The sequence below is a fragment of the Phyllobates terribilis genome, unplaced genomic scaffold (assembly GCF_046119375.1).
Source record: "Phyllobates terribilis strain yellow unplaced genomic scaffold, ASM4611937v1 Scaffold_1__5_contigs__length_1240528914, whole genome shotgun sequence".
NCBI lineage: Eukaryota > Metazoa > Chordata > Amphibia > Anura > Dendrobatidae > Phyllobates > Phyllobates terribilis.
Window position 1 is genome coordinate 575,090,297 of NW_027362761.1, and position 14,339 is coordinate 575,104,635.

Genomic DNA, 14,339 nt, shown 5'->3' on the forward strand with positions numbered 1-14,339 from the left:
CTAGGGGAAGACGGTGCCCCGGACAACAAGCATAGTAGTCCTGTTTTTAAACAGTTTTAGAATTTTATCCCACATAATACTGCCATATACTACCATGATAATAAAGTCATTGAATACCATGGTAATACTGCAATATACAGTCCACATAATACTGTCATATAATAGCATGATAATACTGCCATATACATCCCACATAATACTGTGATATAATACCATGATAATACTGCTATAGACAGCCAAAATAATACTGCCATATCATACTAGAATACTGCCATATTTATCCAACATAATACTGTCATATAATATCATTGTAATACTGTCATATACATCCAACATAATGCTGTCATAAAATATTATTGTAATACTGCCATACACAGTCCACATAATACTGTCATATAATACCATGATAATACTGCCATATACATCCCACATAATACTGCTATATACTACCATGATAATACAGCCAAATAATACCATGATACTACTGCAATATACAGCCAAAATAATACTGCCATATCATACTATAGTACTGCCATATTTATCCAACATAATACTGTCATATAATACCATGATAATACTGCCATATATAGTCCACATAATATTGTCATAAAATACTATAATACTGCCATATACATGCCATGTAATACTGCCAAATAATACCATGATAATACTACCATATACAGCCTAAATTATATTGCCATTTAATACCATGATAATACAGCAATATGCATTCCACATTATACTGTCATATGAAACCATGATAATAAAGTCATATACAGTCCACATAATACTGCCATATAGGGTAATACAATTATAATATTATGATATGGAGCCCACATAATGCTGCCATATAATGCCATGATAATACTGCCATACACAGTCCACATATTACTGTCATATAATCTCATGATAATACTGCCATATACAACCCACATAATACTGTCACATAATACCTAGAAAACGCTGCAATGTACAGCCCACATAATACTGCTATATTCAGCACAGATAAAATACTATTTCTATATACAGCCCACATGACGCTTAACATATAATTCCAAGATAATAATACTATATACAATCACATAGTATTGCAATGTCTTTATAATACAGCTCAGATGATACTGACAAATAATGACAAGAATATACTGCTATATACAGCACAAATAACACCAGAACATAATGTCAACATACTTCTATATACAGCTCACATACTGCAACATAATGCTAAGATAATACTGCTATATAGCGCCCAAGTAATACCTCCAAATAATGGCAAGCTTATACTGACACATACACTCACAGAATACTGCCATATAATGCCAATATACACCCTAAAAAGGTAAATATAATACTGCTATATACAAACCACATAATACCGCAACATAATGCCAAAATAATACTGCCATATACCGCTCATATAATGCTGCAAATAAAAATGCCAACATAGTACTGACATACAGTACAGACCAAAAGTTTGGACACACCTTCTCATTTAAAGATTTTTCTGTATTTTCATGACTATGAAAATTGTACATTCACACTGAAGGCATCAAAACTATGAATTAACACATGTGGAATTATATACTTAACAAAAAAGTGTGAAACAACTGAAAATATGTCTTATATTCTAGGTTCTTCAAAGTAGCCCCCTTTTGCTTTGATGACTGCTTTGCACACTCTTGGCATTCTCTTGATGAGCTTCAAGAGGTAGTCACTGGAAATGGTCTTCCAACAATCTTGAAGGAGTTCCCAGAGATGCTTAGCACTTGTTGGCCCTTTTGCCTTCACTCTGCGGTCCAGCTCACCCCAAACCATCTCGATTGTGTTCAGGTCTGGTGACTGTGGAGGCCAGGTCATCTGGCGTAGAACCCCATCACTCTCCTTCTTGGTCAAATAGCCCTTACACAGCCTGGAGGTGTGTTTGGGGTCATTGTCCTGTTGAAAAAGAAATGATGGTCCAACTAAACGCAAACCGGATGGAATAGCATGCCGCTGCAAGATGCTGTGGTAGCCATGCTGGTTCAGTATGCCTTCAATTTTGAATAAATCCCCAACAGGGTCACCAGCAAAGCATCCCCCACACCATCACACCTAATCCTCCATGCTTCACGGTGGGAACCAGGCATGTAGAGTCCATCCGTTCACCTTTTCTGCGTTGCACAAAGACACGGTGGTTGGAACCAAAGATCTCAAATGTGGACTCATCAGACCAAAGCACAGATTTCCACTGGTCTAATGTCCATTCCTTGTGTTCTTTAGCCCAAACAAGTCTCTTCTGCTTGTTGCCTGTCCTTAGCAGTGGTTTCCTAGCAGCTATTTTACCATGAAGGCCTGCTGCACAAAGTCTCCTCTTAACAGTTGTTGAAGAGATGTGTCTGCTGCTAGAACTCTGTGTGGCATTGACCTGGTCTCTAATCTGAGCTGCTGTTAACCTCTGATTTCTGAGGCTGGTGACTCGGATAAACTTATCCTCAGAAGCAGAGGTGACTCTTGGTCTTCCTTTCCTGGGGCGGTTCTCATGTGAGCCAGTTTCTTTGTAGCGCTTGATGGTTTTTGCAACTGCACTTGGGGACACTTTCAAAGTTTTCCCAATTTTTCGGACTGACTGACCTTCATTTCTTAAAGTAATGATGGCCACTCGTTTTTCTTTACTTAGCTGCTTTTTCTTGCCATAATACAAATTCTAACAGTCTATTCAGTAGGACTATCAGCTGTGTATCCACCTGACTTCTGCACAGCACAACTGATGGTCCCAACCCCATTTATAAGGCAAGAAATCCCACTTATTAAACCTGACAGGGCACACCTGTGAAGTGAAAACCATTTCCGGTGACTACCTCTTGAAGCTCATCAAGAGAATGCCAAGAGTGTGCAAAGCAGTCATCAAAGCAAAAGGTGGCTACTTTGAAGAACCTAGAATATAAGACATATTTTCAGTTGTTTCACACTTTTTTGGTAAGTATATAATTCCACATGTGTTAATTCATAGTTTTGATGCCTTCAGTGTGAATGTACAATTTTTATAGTCATGAAAATACAGAAAAATCTTTAAATGAGAAGGTGTGTTCAAACTTTTGGTCTGTACTGTATACAGCCCACATAATGGCAAAATAATACTGCTACATACAGCTCTCTAGATATACAACCATATAGTGCCGTATTACTTCCCACAAAATGCTGCAAATCTAATCCCATATAATTAATCCATATACTGCTATATAACGCTGCTTAGTTTTAATTTGATCAGTTACAATAATATGTAATTATTAGAAGCGACAACCAATGCTGTGCAAAGTATAAATACGGCTATAATGTGCAGTCATTTTTTTTTTTTTTTGCATGGGGGAGGGGTGCTGCTTTCACCATTATTATATAAACACTCCTAATATAAGTGTTCTTCTGATATTTGATACTTAATACCGCCTTTGCACCACAGCTTTGTGTGAGGTTGGGCATCAAAGAGCAAGTTTTGCAATAAAAGTCAAATATCATCCATGTTATAAATGGCAGATGTACGTGCTGCCTAGTGGACATTCGTGGTACTGCAACCTTATGAAAAATGTTGCAGTTGTGCCCAATGTTGCCAGCATCATTAATGACATGTATAATTTAAATGTTATTCATGTTTGTGTCTCTGTGGACGATATGAAAGGGCATTGACAAGCGCGCTGTTTGTTTCATGTACCGTTTATACTACACAGGCTCAAAGGGGGGCGAGTTCAATGATGGCGAGCTCCGACCAGTTTACTGCCTTATGGATTCTTAGATCCATGAAACGAAGTGGAATATTCTGCTCTTTGTAATATGTATTTATCAGCGAGAAGCAATAACACCCTGACATTAGCATGGATTTCAAGACTTCACAGGGTTTCGGCACCTTTTATGTGATGACAGGTCTCAAGCTGAGGAATGATTGACTGTAATAAATTATTACATGCCGTATGGGGAATGACATCAAACATTCATGTCCGGGGGGGGGACGGCGAACATGCACCTAATGATGTTACACGGCTACTACTGTACACTTAATTCTTCTCCTTTTTTAAAAAGATCCTTACGCTTTTACTAAGCTTTGATTTAAATAGATATAAATGGCCAAAAAGAAAATTTTATACATTATTTTTTTTTCCTCTAAAGGACCCTTAAACCTAAATACTTTGTAATCCATGAGTCAATTTTCTCCCTTGAGAACTTTTGAGAATTTTTTAGACATTTATTTAATTTTACTTAAAGGCATGTACAGTATTTGGGGCTAAAAACAATTTTTGCAATTACTTTTCACTAATAATGTTAATGCTGCAATGTTTGCTTTTACTGGCTCTGTTTCCCTTTCTTGTGGTCAAAGAGGAGCTAAAAAAAAGACAGCTAAAAAAAGCTAGTAACTCTCCTATTAGATAGTCAGAATGAGCTCACTGATGGATTCCTAGTTAGCTCATTCTGCAGCCAGCAATAGACAGGACAACACAGGCTATAGAAGGCGAACAGTGCAATATTTGTAATGAAACTCAATTACAATTTTTTTTTTTAGACAAAAATTTAAAGAGAATCAGTCATCAGAGGGCAGAATGATGTAGGGGCAAAAAGCCTGATTCCAGGGATGTGTCACTTACTGGGATGTGTTTTTGGTGTTTCAATAAAATCAGCATTTTATCAGCAGGAGATTATCACTACAGAACTAGGTGTCTTGTTCCTCTTTGTCCAACCACACCCCAACCACTGATTGGCAGATTTTGTATAGTGACAAAAAGCAGCCAATCAGAGGTGTGGGCGAGGTTATACAGAGCTCAGCATTCCGAGCTCTGCTAGATCTGCGGCAGAGAAAACTGTGATTCTATCACAACTGCTGCACACAGTAAACTAAGTGATACATCGCTGGAATTAGGCTCTCTGCCCCTACATCCTACTGCTGTCAGATTACATAGCAAAAACCTGCTAAAACCCTCCATTTAAGTAAACAAAAAGTTGTGTCAAGGAATTGTTATATAAATAATTATATGCTCATATAAAAATTGCTCTCTGTTGCCGATATAATAGAAATGTCGTCTAACAGTTTCCAAATACCCCATAATGTCCTATGCTCCCCTTTAGCAGACTACAAACTAATTTACAATAATCAAGAAGCTGTTGACAAGACAACTGGCTGCAGCAGGAACGTCCCCCCTTTATTTAGTGCTAATTGTATAGGCAACAATTATGGGGGCTTTAGAGAGGCTGTAATACAACTGTCTGCAGTAGAGGGATCAGTGCTAGGTACAAATTAAAGAGGCAGGCCATGCAACAAATATGTGGTCTCTAGAAAGGCTATAAGACAGCTGACTGCAGCAGGAGCCTCCCCCCTATACTATGTCTGCAGTAGAGGGATCAATCCTAGGTACATATCATAGAGGCAGACCATGCAACAAATACTGGACCTTTGCAGAGGCTATAAGATAACTAACTGCAGCTGAAGTCTCCTCATTTTGCTCTGTCTGCAGTTGAAAGGTCAGTACTATGTACATATCATAGAAAAAGTCCATTTAATAGCTATGGGGTCTTTGCGACGCTGTTAGACAACTGTCTGCAGCAGAAACTCCTCCCTCTCAGCATTGTCCGAGGGGGTCATTGGGAGGGGCTATGGGACCTTTGGGATGCTGTTAGACAACTGTCTTCAGCAGAAAACGCACCCCCCACAATAAATACTGGGCCTTTGGAGAGGCTATAAGACAACTGGCAGCAGCAGGAGCTTCCCCCGCTCAGCATTGTCTAAGAGAGCCATTGGGAGGGGCCATGGGGCCATTGGAAGGCTGTTAGACAACAGGCAGCAGCAGGAGCCTTCTCTCCTCAGCATTGTCTGCATTAGGGAGCTTGGATCAACGTGGTCCCATTCCTTTAATTACATGGTATAAACTAGTGCCAAAATAACTATATTGTGCGGAATTGACCCAAAGGTCAAAAACTGGGATCACATCTGAAACACTGGAGTCTTCTGTAGTGGTTTGGAATGCCTGGAACCACGCTAAGGAGGCTAGTTCCAGTTGGGTACACCTTGTCGTGGTGGGATGGCTTTTACACTTTTTTGACCAAAATAGGGTTAGTTAAGTCCCCTATGTTATTTACATGTACTATTACTATCTTCTTATTTACTAAATGCAGGATATATGCTCATTTTGTTTTTTATTGGGTTTTGTCTGTGAAATGACCCCAGTGTGAACGTGCTCTTCACATGTATATCAACTTATGCTCCAGCTCATTTCTTTAGTTTTGCTGTAGTTTCTTGTACTTTATACCAACAGGGGCATGGCCCCCCTTTTTGAGATAGGCATCTCATCTATATACCTTCCCATGGGCAGGTGTCTGACCAGCCAGGCTTGAGTTCTGCTCTGCCCTCATCTATATTGAGGTCGCTCTGACATGAAATGAGTTTTTACTACTAAAGACAGGTTAGGACCGTCATGATGGGTTCACCTTGTCGCGGTGGGATGGCTTTAAAAAAATTTTGATCAAAATAGTGTTAACTAAGTCCTCTATGTTATTTACATGTACTATTACTATTTACTTACTTATGTTAATTTAGTTTTTTTCTTTGCCATTTTTACTAAAGCACTGTATTTTGCGGTCTATAAGATGCACCAGACCTCCCCAAATTTTGGGGAGGTAAATAGGAATTTTTTTAAATAAAATATTGGTCTGTCTTATCTAAATCTTGCCATGCACCCCCTCCAGTGGCCATTTTCCTGAAGCCCACCTGCCGGGAAACCAACTGCTTCACTGCTGAAATTTTGTTGAAGCCCAGGGGTTGCAGTCTTCCATCGCCAGGACACAACTGTAAAAACTTTCCTTGCTGGGAAAAATCCCGTGACATGAAAACTTGGTCTTTTGCATTTTACATGAGAAAATTAAGCATCAAGGAGCTTTGTAAACAGTAGAAAAGTTTACTTTCTCCACTTTTGCACAGTTTCTGAGTTTATCCGCCATGACATTACATCTCCCCTTGTGGCTAATTTAAAATAGTTAAAAAAAAATATATATATATATATAATGAAAAATTGAATAAAATGAAATCTTACCTTTGGGAGTTCTAAAAGGAATTGGGTCGGAGAGGGGCCCCAATCCTTTGGCATTACGAGCCTGTATCCGGAAATAATAAGCCGTATCTAGGTTGAGGTCGAGGATCTCATGAGTGAGTCTGTCACCGCTGATTGTCTCCATTACCCAGTCATCTATCTGCAGGTTCTTATCCAGGGTATAAAACAGGATATACGCTAAAAACACAAACAAAAGTATAGAATGTGACAGCTTTAGGGAAACATTTTAAGCCACCATGAATTATGAATGAGTCCGAGTCCTGCATTATGTATTTGTAGCTCCGGTATCAACATCATAACGCATTATTCTTTCAATGTGGTAAGTGCCAGCTTCCATCACTTCTAATTACGATGAACCGTGCCGTCGGTAACCTTGTTGTACATCTTCCGGGATTTTTCATTTACAGGGTTTCTTCCATGAAACTAAAAGCCTAAATCACAGTCGAGCTCCTGCCAGTCAAAACAGGAGATTGTTGGTAATTATATTTGGCATTCTGGAGTAATTTCACCCCTATGTGGCCTAAATTCTTCCATTTTATAATCTAATGTTCCTTGGCATCACTCATTTCCGGGGATAAGAGCTTCTTATTCAATAGGGTTACCAACATACAGGCCCCTTCTTTTGCCTGAACACTTTCTGTGATGAACAGATTTAAAAAAAATAAATAAAGTTGCGATACTCTGTTTGGAGAAGTTTATGCCAGATGTGACTTTTTGTGGCCACCCAGTGGTTTATATGTGAATTGCAACCTATTGAAGGTTTTGCTGGCATGTCAGAAAAAGGTAATTGCTTCCTGAGGAATGGGAGTCCTAACCAAATTCATGAAAAGAGTGAACACATCAGACTTTCTCCCAATATCGCAACTTTACATATCATATTAGCCTTGTTTGAATGATTTTAGCAGAAGTATTGTAGGAAATTCTAATTTCTACAGTCCTCTTGCTACCTGATATCTTTTGTTGCACTGTAAAGAAAAGTTTTGAGGAACAGGATCTGCATCCCTTTTTTCAAGGATTATTTGCTGCATGGTGGCTTAGTGGTTAGTAGTGGCTCAGTGGTGAGTGATGGCTTGGTGGTTAGAGGTGACTCTGTGGTTAGTAGTGGCTTAGAAGTTATTGGCGGCTCGGTGGTTAGGGGTGGATCTATGGTTAGCATTGGCTCAGTGGTTATTGGTACCTTGGTGGTTTGGGGTGGCTCTATGTTTACCAGTGGCTCAGTGGTTAGTGGTGGCTTAGTGGTTAGGAGTGACTCTATGTTTAGTAGTGGTTTATAGGTCATTGGTGGTTAGGGGTGACCCTATGGTTAGTGGTGGCTCAGTGGTTAGTGGACCAGATCCTCCCTTCCAATATCACAAAGAAAAGAGTTTCTCTACTAGGAAGACAATGTATGACAGTTTGAAGTCTGTATGTTGGTGCACGGAGGCTGAATGTTGGTGCACAGAGGCTGTGTGACATTGCACAGAGGTTGTAAGACACTCTGAAGGATGTATGACAGTCTGGAGGCCCTATGAAGGTACAAGGAGGCTGTATGGCAGTATGAAGGTTGTATGATAATGCTCGGAGCCTTTAGGACAATCTGGAGGCTGTATGATTATGTACAAAGACTGTATGACTCTCTGGAGGTTGTAAGCTACCACTTGAAGGCTATTTGATGGCACGCAGAGGCTGTATGATGGTGTGTGGAGACTGTGTGATAATGCATGGAGGCTCAATGATGGTGCACGAAGACTGTATGACAGTCTGGAAGCTCTATGACACTCACCAGGCTGAATGATGGTGCACGATGGCTAAATGATGGTGCATAGAAGCTGAATGATGGTGCATGGAGGCTGAATTATGGTGCATGGAGGCTAAATGATGGTGCATAGAGGCTGAATGATGGGGCATGGAAGCTAATTGATGGTGTATGGAGACTGAATGATGGGGCATGGAGGCTAAATGATGGTGCATGGAGGCTGAATGATGGTGCATGGAGGCTAATTGATGGTGCATGGAGGCTGAATGATGGGGCATGAAGGCTAAATGATGGTGCATGGAGGCTGAATGATGGTGCATAGAGGCTGATTGATGGTGCATGGAGACTGAATGATGGTTCATAGAGGCTGATTGATGGTGCATGGAGACTGAATGAAGGTCTCATCCTCTGTGTGTGGCCATGCAGCTACCTTGGATGAGGCATGAATGGAGGTAACCTCCTCCAGGAACAATGCTCCTTTATACCTTTGCGCAGATTGCACCCAGTGGACCATGCAAGAGAGCCACCATGGACTTTACACTGTGTTCCAAATTATTATGCAAATAATATTTTATCAGATTTTCCCAAATTACCTATATGAGTTGCAGTCATTGTAATTTTCCAGTCAAATAACTATTAGAGTACAATTGAAAGGTTTTGTACAAACTGCCTATGATAACAGTATATTTTTTAAAAAATAAAAAACTCAAACTGCACTCAAAATGCATGTTCCAAATTATTATGCACAGCAGAGTTTTCAACCTTTTCATTTTAATAAAGAACAAAAAAATGGTCATTTTTGAAATTATAAGCATTAGCAGGTTATTACAAACTGAAATCAAACAGTTTTCAACTCAAAACTTTATTCTAGGTGATGTTACATTTGCACATAGGACCCCTTGTTCGAAAGCAGCTTCTGAACTCTCTCGTCCATTGAATTTATCAGGTTTTGGATGGTTTCTGCTTTAATTGTTTTGCATGAGGACAGAATACCCTCCCAGAGCTGTTGCTTAGATGTGAACTGCCTCCCGCCATCATAGACACTCCTTTTGATGATGCTCCAGAGGTTCTCAATGGGGTTGAGGTCAGGGGAGCATGGGTGCCACACCATAAGTTTGTCCCCTTTTATGCCCATAGCAGCCAGAGATGCAGATGTGTTATGTGCAGCATGAGACGGGGCATTATCATGCATGAAATGATCTCGATGGTCCAGATGGATGGAGTGGAGGATGGCTGGTTGATGGACACCCCATGAAAACACGGCTATGGCGCTAACAAGGAGGAGGTGGAGTAATGTTTTGGGCTGGAATCATGGGGAGAGAGATTGTCGGCCCTTTTAGGATCCCTGAAGGGGTAAAGACGAACTCCATAATGTATGTTGAGTTTCTCAAACAGCACTTCCTTCCATGGTTCAAGAAGAAGAACCGTGCATTCCGCAGCAAGATCATTTCATGCATGATAATGCCCCGTCTCATGCTGCACATAACACATCTGCATCTCTGGCTGCTATGGGCATAAAAGGGGACAAACTTATGGTGTGGCACCCATGCTCCCCTGACCTCAACCCCATTGAGAACCTCTGGAGCATCATCAAAAGGAGTGTCTATGATGGCAGGAGGCAGTTCACATCTAAGCAACAGCTTTGGGAGGGTATTTTGTCCTCATGCAAAACAATTAAAGCAGAAACCATCCAAAACCTGACAAATTCAATGGACAAGAGAGTTCAGAAGCTCCTTTCGAACAAGGGGTCCTATGTGCAAATGTAACATCACCTAGAATAAAGTTTTGAGTTGAAAACTGTTTGATTTCAGTTTGTAATAACCTGCTAATGCTTATAATTTCAAAAATGACCATTTTTTTGTTCTTTATTAAAATGAAAAGGTTGAAAACTCTGCAGTGCATAATAATTTGGAACATGCATTTTGAGTGCAGTTTGAGTTTTTTATTTTTTAAAAAATATACTGTTATCATAGGCAGTTTGTACAAAAAACTTTCAATTGTACTCTAATAGTTATTTGACTGGAAAATTACAATGACTGCAATTCAAATAGGTAATTTGGGAAAATCTGAGAAAATATTATTTGCATAATAATTTGGAACACAGTGTAGTTCTTATTCTATCCCAGACTTCTATCCAAAATGACAAGTTCCAGCAGACAAACATCATATTTCACATCCGTTCAAAAAATCCAATGAAAATGAGTTTATTCTAATGAGAAGAGAAAGTTAAATAGAGAAACTTGCGGTATCCTAAAAAAAAAAGGTGCAGAACAAGCAAATTACCAGTAATCTTGCCGTTGGCTTCAATCGGAGGCTGCCAGCTGACTGTAACAGCTCGAGGCTTCCTTTCCCTTGTGATGACGGTTAAATCCTTCGGGGCAGATGTTGGAGCTTAAATTGTGTAAGAAAAAAAAGAAGAAACATTTGGCTGTGAACGAGGTGTAAATTAACAGTACGACATCCAAGGCGCTGCTAGAAAGTATCATCCCAGCAGAGACAGTAATAATCGGGAGGTTCGCACATCGGATTATGACATCCTGACACTTTCTTGCTCTGGAGTTTCAGAGTTTGGTTTTCATAAATTAGAATAAAACTCTGTCGGGAAACAAAGAAATGACGCGGAAGTCTGCGGTGGGATTGTCGCTCCCAGGGAGTTATATATAGATAGTTGTGCACCCCGATATAAAAGTATTAGATGTCACACTGGAATGCCAGTGATTATTGCTTTCCACGAGGCCACGAGCTGAATGCATTAATATAGGTCACAAAAGACAAGGTGGCTGTAAAAAGTATCAGTATTTATAGTGGGAGTACATTAATTCATCCATTAGAGGCAGCAGAAGTAAAGAATTTAAGTCAATAACTAATTAATTAAATTAAAGGGGTTTTATGGTTTCAGGAAAATGGGCCTTACTCATCCTCCTCAGGTCTAGTGCTGAGTCTCTGCGGCGCCTCCCGGTGAATGGTGGCATGTCGCCAACCCAGCAACCAGTCAGTGAGGTCAGGCTGCAAACAACAACAAACTCTGAGAACAGAGGTGGAGACTCAGTGCTGGACCTGGGGAGGGTAAGAAAAGTATTTTTTTCTTTTTAAACAAACTGCAGAGGTGTTGTCCCACGTTTGCTAGTTATCATCTATCTATCTATTGACCGCTGTCTTCTGACCACTAGGACGCGCACTATTCCTAGTGCATGCATGCCATCACTTCATCCTTTTATATGCTACTGTAATCAAGTGCTGTAATCAAATTTCTCCCACAATCCCATAGAGAATGAACAGAGTTGTGACCTCTACTCCATTCTATCAGGACATTTTTGGTTGGACCCCCATGGTAGATCTGAAGCCCCTGTTGCTCCAGCTCTATTCCCTGCCCCTCGCCTCCTCTTCCTGCTTGACTGACAGCCTCTATGCTGCGTGACTTCCAGCAAAGGATCCATCAGTCAAACAGGAGTCAGAAGCGCTTGGCGGGAAATAGAGCTGGAGTGACAGAGACTTCAGATCTAGCATAGCTCTTCAACCTCATTGGCATATCAATTCAAATGTTAATTTCTCAGTGACAGAGGAACCAATTGACCATGTAAAGGTATTTCTGAACTTGTCTGTGAAAGAGCTACACACACATATAAATAGTTTTTTGAGGGATGAAATCCTTCTGTGAGATTCCCGTTAATAAAAAAAAAAATGATAGCATGCCCATATCACAAGCCAAAAAGCAGACTTTCTGTGACACACAAGCCTTGGTTTCAGGGTTTGTCTTCAGTAGGAAAATGAGCAAAGAGGGGTATTAATATGCTTTCCTTGTAAGGTGCTGTAACTGCAGTATATCACAAATCTAACAATCCAGTCACCCTGACTCTGCAGGTCCTGCACCTCCCTATATCACTTGACTCTGAATTATTATTCACAGAGTGAGACTAGCACTGTCATTTTCATTGTGTTTCAGCAAGGCAGTAGTACATCACAATGAAATTTAGGCCTTTTTATATCCTTATGTAAAAGCCTAAAGTGGTGCTACATGACCATCCCTCATCTTTTATAATCCATGTAATAGCCCCCAATGCTTGTCTGGGCTAGACCATATAATGTGATAGCTGCAAGGTATTATGGGGAAGTAATAACTTATTTTAGGACTGATACTAGAAAATGAAAATAACAACATTTGCATCATCCTCACATAATTCCACCATTACCTGTTTCGTAAGTAGTAGCATGAGCCGTCATACTCCATGTACTTGACCTTCTGCCTTTAGTAACCATCACTGAAAACTCATACATGGTGTTTGGCTTCAGACCTGTAACCGTATGGCTTAAGGATGTTGTATCTGCAGACTGAAAAGTAAAGAAAATAATATAAAATAAAGTGTAGGTTGCTGGTTGACTTGGTATGTCTCTTTTTTTTATATTGCCCCCCCCCCCCCCCAAAAAAAAAAAATGCTAAACACAGGTGATCTAGTTATTGAAGGCCTCAATGATCAGGTGTGATCTGCATAGGAATGTGGTAGTAAGTGGTCCATTTTCCTTAAGCAATGTCACAGGGAAAATTAAAAGGACCTGTCACTTGCCATAAGCATCTAATTTTGCCTGGAGTAAATGTCACTGTTCTTCAGAATCCAGAGCTGTTTTTCTTTTGTTCCTGCACCTCTCTGTTCCTGAGATAAGACCTTCTATTCCCTGTATATAAATTTACTCTTTTTTAGGCAAAAGGGCATGGTCTTTAAGAAGACTCGCATAGTGTAGAGGTGATAGCCACGCCCCATTGCCTAAAAAGACTAGAGAACGGGTGCAATATCTCAGGAATGGAAAGGCACAGGAACAAAAGAAATACATGACCAGATTCGGTAGAAAAGAGGCATTTACACCATGTAAAAAATGACATATTTATGGCTAAGTGCCATGGCGTCCATTTAAATCAATATCATATATGGACCCATTTGGACCTCCAGAGCAAACATTGTCTTTTTGTAGCCAATCTTTACTCTAGCTATTTATGATTTCCAAAAATTGTAGCCCACCCTCCCGCATAAAAGTCTGTTTCATAATGAACCGGACGAACCACTAAGACCATTTTCTCGAACATGTTCCCTCGTTAGTCTACCTTGTATTTGGAGTTGGATGAATAGCTTGTCCTCCACCTTATCGTGTAGAAACGAACATCAGCCGTCTTTTGGTTCTTGAGGACAGAATTATCTGCCCAGCTGACTCTCACGGCATCATGCGTTAAAGCAACAGCCTGTACACCTACTGGTGGGAGCATGGGGGTGGACATTTCTGGGACTGAGGTAGGAAAATCATCAATAAAAGGATAAAACTCAATTTCTGAGGGATCCAAAGGGTCTGGTAATCATGCATCAAATAATACATTAAATTAAGGAAGTAAAAAAATAAAACAAAAATTACAGAAATTTAAAAAAAAAAATTATAATAAAATATATTTACATGGCAAAGGAAAACACAACGGGTTAAGTATAAAATAATGATAAGGGGGGGGAAATGGTGTGAGAGATAGAGAAAAAGAAATAATAATTAATTATATTTTTGCG

At 39.9% G+C, this 14,339-nt stretch overlaps 1 protein-coding gene across 3 annotated transcripts in view; it reads right to left on the reverse strand.

Moving 5' to 3' along the window:
• The window catches only part of DCC (DCC netrin 1 receptor), a 1,219,041-nt gene that overhangs the window by 121,628 nt on the left and 1,083,074 nt on the right, over window positions 1-14,339 (reverse strand). For 2 of the 3 annotated variants that reach the window (XM_073681315.1, XM_073681306.1), the window contains exons 17-20: window positions 13,895-14,133; window positions 12,990-13,128; window positions 11,083-11,190; window positions 7,047-7,241 (exon numbers count right to left, since the gene is read on the reverse strand). In XM_073681315.1, coding sequence (XP_073537416.1) covers window positions 7,047-7,241; window positions 11,083-11,190; window positions 12,990-13,128; window positions 13,895-14,133 — 681 coding nt within the window. The remainder of the gene's footprint in view (window positions 1-7,046; window positions 7,242-11,082; window positions 11,191-12,989; window positions 13,129-13,894; window positions 14,134-14,339) is intronic. The other variant, XM_073681325.1, reaches the window with a different exon arrangement.